The sequence below is a fragment of the Petaurus breviceps genome, unplaced genomic scaffold, assembly GCF_028583685.1.
Source record: "Petaurus breviceps papuanus isolate PSGF00001 unplaced genomic scaffold, PetGlider_PUasm1.0 99, whole genome shotgun sequence".
Taxonomy (NCBI): domain Eukaryota; kingdom Metazoa; phylum Chordata; class Mammalia; order Diprotodontia; family Petauridae; genus Petaurus; species Petaurus breviceps.
In genome coordinates, this window is record NW_027187465.1 from 25784748 (window position 1) to 25794618 (window position 9871).

The window sequence follows — 9871 nt, forward strand, 5'->3', positions numbered from 1 at the left end:
AAGAAAGAAAGAAAGAAAGAAAGAAAGAAAGAAAGAAAGAAAGAAAGAAAGAAAGAAAGAAAGAAAGGAAGAAAGAAAGGAGAAAGGAAGAGAGAGAGGAAGAAAGAGAGAGAATGGAAGGAAGGAAGGAAGGAAGGAAGGAAGGAAGGAAGGAAAAAAGAAAGGAGGGAGGGAAGAAAGAAGAAATCTAGCCAGTAAACCCTAAGTTGAGTGGCCAGAAGCTGCCCATTTCCACATTAGTCATGTTGTGAAAGAAGAAACAGAATAAAAGGGAAAAACCATAAAAAACAACAACAAAAAAACGGAAAATAGCACGCTTCTCTCTGCATTTATTCCATAGTTCTTTCTCTGGACTTTCCATCATGAGTCCTTTGCATTTGTCTCAGATCCCTGAATTGCTGAGAAGAGCTAAGTCTCTCAAAGGCAGTCATTGCACAACACGGCTGCTACTGTGTACAATGTTCTCCTGGTTCTGTTCCCCTCACTCAGCATCAGCCCACAGAAGTCTTGACTTAAATCGATTTCATAGAATGTTGGAGCGGAGAGAGCTCTGAGTATGAAGCCCTGGGTATGAATTCCATCTCAGACCCTTACTAGCTTACTAGGTAAGTTTTTTAAGCCCTCCAGGACTCAGTTTCCTCATCTGTTAAATGAGACATCTGGACTCTTGGCTCCCTTCCAGCCTTAAATTAATCATCCTATGGAACCAATTCAATATGCAGCAACTTTGAAGAGGGAGAGTTGGTTTCTATTGGTGGCCCAGTGGAGAGAGTGCTGGCCCTGGAGGTGGGAGTAACCTCAAGGTCTAAGATACTTCCTAGCTGGGTGACCCTGGGCAAGTCACTTCACCCTGTTTGCCTCAGTTTCCTCATCTGTAAAATGAGCTGGAGAAGGAAATGGCAAACCACTCCAGGATCTCTGCCAAGAAAACCCCAAATGGGGTCATTAAGAGTTGGGCACAACTGAAAACAACAGGAAAAACTTCATCACAATTAAGGGTAAGCTATCCCTTAGGGCTATCTTAGGAGTGAGTAAATCAGCCCTCCCCAACGGTCCTCAAGTGGGCACTGATGACCTCTTGTTTTTTTTCCTCACATTATTTTCTTGTTTTATTTAGAAGTCTAGGTATATATGTTTCACGAAAACACAAAGGATAAATCAAACACTCAGATGCTAAGAGTTGGTCTTCAAACATCATATCCAACGATGCCACCTTTGTCTATGATCTTGCCAACGTAAAACCACGTGCATACCTCAGTGGCCACCAAACTATTTAGCAAAGCTTCCTTAACTGAGATTTCTGAAGCTACCAGTTCGAGCTGATGAGATTATTTTTTTCAGGCTCTCAATGGCTCTGCCGATCTCAGTAGGACTTGGAGGAACCAGCTCAACCTTGGCATATTGCCAAAATGTGACCAATCAAGGCTCTGAGTAAGTTGCAGCAGCATTTAGCAGAACCGGAGCCTTCTTGATAGCGTTGTGGATCAGCTAAGCCATGGCAAGGGTGAGTGGAGGAGCACACGGCTGGTCAAGACCGTCCCTCCGATGACCTCTTGTTGGAAATGTTGCAGAGGGGACTCCAGCTTGGGCAGAGGCTGGACTAGATGGTCACTGAGGTCTGTCCTAAGTGTGAGTGTGTGTGTATGTGTGAGCATGTGTGTGCATATATACACACACGCACACACCCGCATACATGCATGTGTCAGTACTCAGCGAGAGGGAGAACTCAGCCCTGCCACAGTCTTAAGGAATGCTCAGGCACAGAGCTTGGCCTGGATGATGGAAACCAACCATCGCCATGGTCCATTTTCTGCTTCGGCTCAGCCCAGTGGTGCCTACTAGGTGCCCCCATGCCCTCGGGGGAATGGAAAGAAGCCGGCAAGCTCCCAGCTGTATCCAGGTTTCTCTAGGACCTGCAGGCCTGCATGGCAGTGCATGCTGGGCTGCCAGCCCCGCTGGCCTGCTTAAGTTGGCAGCCCCTTTCCTGGTGATGTGGGATGGGTATTTGTGCCCTAAACAGGATCAGCATGCTGACACAGACAACAATGTGGGGCCTGCTCTCTTCCTCTGACCATCGCCAAGTCTCTTAGCCCTGCTGATGGCTTTTTTTGCGTTTTGGAGGGCAATTGGGGTTAAGTGATTTGCCCAAGGTCACACAGCTAGTTTTCTGTGTTAAGTGTCTGAGGACAGATTTTAACTCAGGTCCTCCTGATGCCAGGGATGGTTCTGTATTCACTGCACCACCTAGCCATGCTGCTGACGTCTTCATTGTGAGTGATAAAGCCCCCAGCCTCCCTGGGGCCCTTCAGGGTTCAGGACTGTGTCCCATGTTCCTTCTGAGTCACATAAGATTCACTCAAGCTCACCAGACACTTGGCAGCATCTTCCACAACATGCATAGGGCTAGGGGGAATAGGGAAGGGAATGACAAGGAGACCCTCCTACTTGTCCCTAACCCAGGCCAGAAAGAAGGAATCCTGGTCAGAGCTTTGACAGCTCCCAAATCCCCACAAAGGTCCACCTGAAGAGAAATCTGCTATATCTTCAGTAGGTGTGTAAATGACCTAGGTTTGGGGCCCAGCCCTGACACCAACTGGCTGTGTGACCTTAGCCAAGAGACCTCTTTGTGCCTCAGTTTCCTTATCTGTGCACCCAACCAAATCTCCTTGTGCCACAAGTCTCAACAGTGTCAAATTGGTCTCTCCTGAGGGAGCGAAAGGTTGTTTTGCTGACACTAGGGGGGAGGGTCTGAAATGAACCTGAGAGGGAAGGGGGGAAGGTCCCCTCTGTGAGGAAATGGAAAACCAACTAGAGAAAGCCAATGGCAGAGCAGAAAGAGCATTAGGTTGGCATTTAGATTTGGAGGACCCAGGTTCCCCCATTTCTGCCACTTATTTTCTTCATTTCCTCTTTCTGGGCCTCAGTTTCCTCATCTGTAAAATGAGAGATTGGACTTGATGCTCTCCAGACCTAAATCTAGTATGTTTTTTGTCTGTTTGGTCTTCTTCAGTCGTGTCTGACTCTTCCTGACCCCATTTCTTAGCAAAGATTCTGGCACGGTTCGGTATTTCCTTCTCCAGCTCATTTGATGGATGAGAAAACTGAGGCAAACAAGGTTAAGTGACTTGCTCAGGGTCACAGAGCTAGTAAAAGTGTCTGAGGCCAGATTTGAACTCAGGTCTTCCTGACTCCAGGCTCAGCACTCTATTGAGTCACCACCTGCCCCCTAAATCTAGTACATCACCAGCTGTTGCTTCTTAGTTCAGGAAGTTAGTAGCTAGGTGACCCTGGGTTAATTATCCCACTTCGTTAAGCCTCAGTTTCCCCTCTGTAAAATGGAGATTAAAAAAAAATGATTGTACCTACAACAAATGAGGAAAATGCTCTATAAACCTTCACATTCTACAGAAATGTTATTCAGTGCTATTATTCTGATTAGTGATGATTCAATTCAGCAAGTATTTCCTAAGCACATACTGTGTGCCAAGAACTTTCCAAGGTGCTGGCAATACCAAGACAAAAATGAAGCCATCCCTGCCCTCAAGAAGCTTACATTCTTTGGAGAAAGAAACCCAACAGAGCTCTCCTCTCGATTCTCTTGCTCCCTCTTACCTTCCTGCTTCTGAAAGTCCTCTTCAGTGAAACTGACGTCCTTATGGGACAGGTTGGTCATCAGCTGCTTGTTCTCCTCCTGCAACTGGGCGATCTGCGTGAGAAGGTCTTGGGCTTCCCCTCGCCAGACGTCCTCCACAAGCTCTAGCTCCTAGACGTGGGGGCCAGGGGGACAGAGAGTAAATGCTGCTGCTTGGGCCCAGCACTGACAGAGGCCCCCAGGGCTCCCTAGGCAGCCCCATTTGGGGTTTTTCTTAGCTAGTAAAGCTGGCATCCCCGTCCCCCTCCCAAGCCAGCACTGAGCTTTGCCCTACATCCCCCACTGGCTCCTGGATAGGGGCACCTTTTAGCTCTGCTTTGACTCAGGCAGACTAAAGGATCATAGAGCCAGAGCTAGAAAAGACCTCAGAGTCCAGCTATTTCATTTTACAGATGAGGAAACTGAGACCCATAAATGTAATTTGCCCAGCATCACTAGAATTAGGATTGTACCAAAGTGGAAAGCAGCCTCAGAGGTTATCTAGCCTAGCTTCCTTATTTTACAGGTGAGTCCCCAGAAGGGTTTAGTGACTTGTTCAAGGTCACATAAGTGGTAAGTGACAGGTAGAATACAGCCACTGAGGGAGAAGAAGGTGTCTGCATCAAGCAGTGAAGCCACTGTCAGTGGCTAGGCCCATCCTGGTAGCCTTGTCAGAGCTTGGCATAGAACCCCAGGGCACCCCCATCCTGGCTGCCAAGTAAGATTTCAGTGGAAGAACCCAATGTCAGGCCCATGAAAGTGTTGGGAGGAGGGATGGGCAGTTCCTTCTGAAGCCCCTCTGACAAGGCCTCACCTTCATCCTTTTCCTTCCCCAGATTCTTTTTGGAAGGACAGGAAGATAGGAAAGTGGCTGCAAGATCTAGGATGTTGTTTAGTGAATACTCATCTTTGGCTGTGCCTAGTCTTCCTTAATAGAGCACTGAACTCAGACTCCGGAAGGCCTGAGGTCAAACCCTACTTCAGATATTTACCAGCTGTGTGACCCTGGGCAAGTCACTCAACCACTCAGAGCCTCAGTATCCTCAGTTGTAAAATAAGAATATTAATATCATCTACTTCACAGGGTGGCTCTGAGAATCAAATGAGAGAACATATGGAAAGTTCTTTGAATATTTTAATTCACCATATGAATATTAGATATTATCATCATTGTTCTTATTACTATTATCATATGGGGAGACAGAAGAGATGGAGACAGAGATGGGGGGGAGATGGAGGGGGGAAGAGACAGAGAGAGAGCCAGAGAGAAAGCAAAAGGCAGGAGAGAAGAGAGAGAGGGAAAAGAGGGAGAGAGAAAGGAGAGACGGAGAGAGACACACACATGCTGGGAGAGACACACACACACCACACACACACACACACACACACACACACACAACTCAATAAGGTCTATCCAACTCAATCTTTAACTAACAGCCATGGCAACCTCTCTCTCCAGGGAGGAGACAGGCTGGGAAATACCTGGGAGTTTATACTAATCAGACAGGTACCCGAGAGGCCCAAGGCTGACTGAGCTTTAAAACCCTTCTCTGGATGTATGTTGAATATTCATTTACAGACATGTTGTTTCCCAGTTAGATTGTAAGCACCCTGAGGGTAGCGACTATGGGCTTTTGTATACCCAGTATTTTGCACAGTGTGCGGCACCCAGTAGGGTTGAATAAAGGCTTGTTGATCTTCAGGTTTGATTGTTTCATTCCCCTCTCCCCTTTCTTCCTTTGGTCCTTTATCCATCCCCCCCTCCCCTTTCCTTCCTCTTCCTCATTACCTGCTTCTTCCCTTTTAGCCTTCCTCCAAGCCATCTCCCAAGGTTTGTTCTACATTTGTGACAGATTCCCCAAACTTTCTCCCTTCCTTCCTTCCTTCCTTCCTCCAGCTCACTGGGAAGGGAGAGAGGGAGCTGGGAGAGAGAAGGGAATTATTGGGAGAAGCTGGGAAAGAACCAGAAGGAAAAGCAGGACCCGTGGTTAGCAAGCCCTGGTTCAGGCACAGAAGGCAGGCCAAAGACCGATATGGGGGTGCCCGATATGCCAGGGGATAATGGAAAGATCTGCTTGGGGGGAGGGCCCTAGGCTTAGGAGGTCCCTTTGAGGGTCCTGGAATTACCTCTCATTTTACAGATGAAAGGGAACTGAGAAGCTAATGAACTGCCTTGGGCCAGATAAGTGAGAGCTGTCCTTCACCCCCAGACCTGCCAGCCTAGTGCTCTCTGCTACCTTTGTCCAGCTCCCTCTTCCTCAGGAACTCTTCTCTGTCTAACAGGAGGAGAGGCAGGTAGAGGCCTGGTACCAACTCAGTGACTAATCAGCTGCGCCTAGCTGGGCAAGTCATTTGGTCTCCTCCCATCTCAGCTAGGTGGCAAAGTGGATAGAGCACCAGGCTGGGAATCAGGAAGCATCATCTTCAGGAGTTCAAATACTGCCTCAGACCCTTTCTAGCTGTGTGACCTTGGGCAAGTCACTTCACCCTGCTGGCCTCAGTTTCCTCATCTGGAAAATGAGCTGGAGAAGGAAATGACAAACCACTCCAGTATCTCTGACAAGAAAACCCCAAATGGGGTCACAGTGTTGGACACACCTGAAATGACTGAACAACAAATGACAGTAACCCCTTATGCAATTCCATTCAAAAACAGTTATCAAGCACAATACTCAAAATACAAAGTGGGGAAAAAAGGACCCAGCCTGGCAGATGAGGAAAGATTCCACACAGGGTTAAGTATAACACAGAGAGGGGTTGTGGACAAAGGAGGATTAAGACAGACCTCAAGAAAACCTGAGGAGGTAGGGAACACTTGAAATGAAGGGTGCTGAAAGGCAGAGACAAGGAAGGGGCCCTCACAGGGCAGGAGAGACAGCATAAGTCAGGTGAACACAGGCCAATGTGAAGTCTTTCTCTGTATCCCAGGGCTTAGCACACTGCCCAGCACAAATGCTTGTTGACTGACTAACCAACCCGAAAGGCAGGTTTTAGCAAGCTTGTGATTGGCCTTAGAGATCCAACTGAGAAGTCTTGAGTTCTATCTATCTGAAAGGCAAGTGGTGGCCCCTGGAGAGTCTGGAGCAAGGGGACAAAACTCTGGGATTTGGATCAGATGGTTTCTAAGGTCCCTTGGATGTCTGGGGCCCGTCATGGAGGGGGCCCCCAACAGCATGTGACAGTCATGCCAGGGGATGGCCACCCCTGTTCTTCAGACATCCCTGCCCCAAACCATCTTCTCCGAGTTTCTACTGGATAATCTTTCTGAGATTCTCCACTTCAGCCCTGCTTCTAACTGGAGGGGTGACTCCGGTCAACTCAGACAGTTTCTTCCCTGGGATCCAGTTTCCTTCCTGGGAATAACAAGCCTGACTTAGCTTGCATGGGGGCAGAGTCATAAGGTGCTTCACCAGGAACGAGGGCCCTAAGGTTCTAAGGGAAGAGCCAGAGCTCTCTGATAAACCCAACAACAAGTAAGGAAAAAGATCCAAGCACAGAAACACATGACCAGTTATGCTATGAAAACAGCTTTTAAAAATACTGCAAGAAACCAGCCCAGCAGATTTCCTAAGAGCTGGTGACTGTCCTATTCAGATGAGCCAAGTGACCTTCCCGAAGTCACACAGCAAATAAGAGGCAGGCTTGGTAACCCAAGTCCCCAGAGCTCTTCTTCAAATGGAGTTTTCTCTGATTCCCTCCCTCCTCCCCCAGGAAAGGTGTAGGGCTGAAAGGGCCTGTCTGAAGTGCCACTGGCCTCAAGCCATGGCAGGAAACCACATGTCTCCCCACTTCCTTCTTCCCTGGCTCCCAGGCTGCATGGGACTACTCTGGTCTGTCTGTCTCTGGTTCTGATCCACAAAATCCAATAGACTAGAGCGGGACACAGTGAGTAAGGAGGGTATGGTTAAGGCTTCCACAGAAACTCCTTTTTCTCTATTTCATTAAGAAAAGGCAACTAGCCCAAAACATTAGCCTGGGGTCATAGGGCTCACACATGCTCTCTCTCTCTCTCTCTCTCTCTCTCTCTCTCTCTCTCTCTCTCTCTCCCTCCCTCTCCCTCTATTTCTCTCCTTCAGTTGGGACAGGGAAAGGTCCTGGGGATTCAAGTCCTGAACTGGTCAGGAAGTTTAGCTTGGAGCTGAGAGATGGGAAGGAGACAGAGGAATGGGTGGGCCTTGCCCCAGAGTTGCCCCTGGTGAAACTGCTGGCCCCTCTCTGGCTAGGGATCCCCCAAGAGTTTTTTGTTTTAATTACATCACTGGGTTGCATGTGATAAACTCCACAGGAAAAAGATGAGATTTTTCCTTCCACTCCCTCCTTGGGCTCTTCCTCTCTTCATTCCTCACTTTCCAACTTCTCACTCTCCTGAGTTCTCTATCCCCAAATTCACCTGACACCCCCTCCAAACTGCTGACTCACCTTTCTCCAAGCCCTCCTTCCTCCCCTCCCCTCCAGGCTCCTATGCCTTCTTTAAAAATAACAAGTACAGAGTAAGGAGACACGCCAGGATTGAAGAGATCATCTAATTCAACTCCATTTGACCCAAAGAGAGAAAGGACTTGCCCAAGGTCACCCATCAATAAACACAATTGGAACCTGGGTCTTTTTGATTCGAAGTCCAGCACTCCATCAAGTACAGACGATCTAATCTAATTCTATTTCAGAAACTTGTAAACTAAGGCTCAGAAGGAGGAAAGGGCTTGCCCAAGGTCACAGGGCTGTCAAGTGTGACTGGTGTCCAAGGTCTCCCTGATTGCAGGTCCAGTATTCTACCTGCTACTGACCACCTAGTTCAACTTCTGAACTTCGGGAAAGGAAAGGACATGCCCAACGCCGTGGGGCTTCCTATTCCTAGCCGGGTTTTCCTTCTCCCCCTACTTGGTGCCTCGCTTTCCCCCCACGATTTCCTTCTTTCTCCCCAGCTCGCTCTCCTCCAGCCTCCTCCTCTCCGCTCGGCCTCTGCCTCCGCCCCCGGCGCCCCCTCCCTTCCCTTTCCCTGCCCTCCCCTCCCCTGGGGCACCTTCTGATGCTTCCTCTCCTTCTCGATCCGGTCCATCCTCTCGAGGCGGAGCCGGTCCAGCTCCAGGCGCAGCTCGTCCAGCTCGGGGCTGACGTGGTGTCGGCTCACCAGCACCTCGAGGATCTCCAGCACCCGCACCACCTTGGGCATGAGGCGCCCGATGGCCTCGCAGCCGTGCTGGTCAATGACCCGCTCGAACTCGTGGCCCACCAGCGAGGCGATGTCGTACACGTCCATCACGGTCAGCTCGGCCACGTTCTTCTCCAGCACAGACACCGCCTCGGGGCCCCCGCCGCCGTCCTCCATGGCCGGAGAGTCGGGGGATCTCGGGCTAGAGGAGCCGGGGCCGGGGGCTCCCCCTCCCTCCTCGGCGGCGCGCGCAGCCCACCCCCTCCCCCAGCCCCGAACTAGCCCAACTTCAAACTTGCGGCCACTCCGTGGGGAGCCAAGCGGGGAGCGCCGCTGCTCGTGGTCCTCCCTTGCCCCGGCTCCGGCCCCGGCCCCGGCCCGTGGGCTCCTCCGGGCAGCTCACCCGGGCATCCGAGGCCGGAGCCAGGCCCGGCGGTGGTAGCGGCAGCAGCAGGAGGAGGGGGAGGAGGAAGATGGCTGGGGCTGCAGCCCCCCTCCGATGCGCTCCTTCCCTCCCTCTAGCTCTCTCCCTTTCCCCTCCTCGCTCTTTCTCTGGGTCTCTCCCTTTCTCTCGCCCGGCTCCGAGGTTGCTATCACTGGAGGCTGTCACAAAGCTGGGAAGAGGAGGGGGGGGCAGGAGGAGGGAGGGGTGCGTGCGTGCGCAGGCCTGCAGAGGCTCCCAAGTTGGGAATGCGTGCGGGCCAGAGTGGACGGGATAGCCGAGCCGCGGTCTGGGCTGCCCTCGGAAACACTTCTGCGCGAGGGTCGCTCCCAGCCAGCCCTCTGCCCACACCCCTTTCCCGAGGGGAGGGGCCGCAGCTGCTCCCGGGAACTTTGGCTGGGGGGGGCGGGGTACGCTGGGAGGCGGCGGAGTGGACGCCTGGATGCTGGGGGGGGGGGCGGAGAGGAAGGAGAGGGGCGCGGCCCGGTATGGGGCGGGGTGGTAGTGGGGGATGGATGATGCCCCTCGAGAGGGCGCGGGAGGCGGTGCTAGGATCGGCTGCCTTAGCTTAGCCTGGCCCAGCCCTACCCTATTGGGGGCAGGGAGAGCCTCCCCCCGCCTTGCCCCCCAGAGCAGGCTCAAGGAGATG

At 51.3% G+C, this 9871-nt stretch overlaps 1 protein-coding gene across 2 annotated transcripts in view; it reads right to left on the bottom strand.

The window, feature by feature from the left end:
* Window positions 1–9576, bottom strand: part of RILPL1 (Rab interacting lysosomal protein like 1) — a 52276-nt gene extending 42700 nt beyond the window's left edge. Inside the window, exons 1-2 of one of the 2 annotated variants that reach the window (XM_069081745.1) lie at window positions 8652–9573; window positions 3613–3763 (exon numbers count right to left, since the gene is read on the bottom strand). In XM_069081745.1, coding sequence (XP_068937846.1) covers window positions 3613–3763; window positions 8652–8957 — 457 coding nt within the window. In that variant the 5' untranslated portion in view covers window positions 8958–9573. Of the gene's footprint in view, window positions 1–3612; window positions 3764–8651 lie in introns of both variants that reach the window. The other variant, XM_069081746.1, reaches the window with a different exon arrangement.
* Between the last annotated feature and the right edge of the window lie 295 nt (window positions 9577–9871).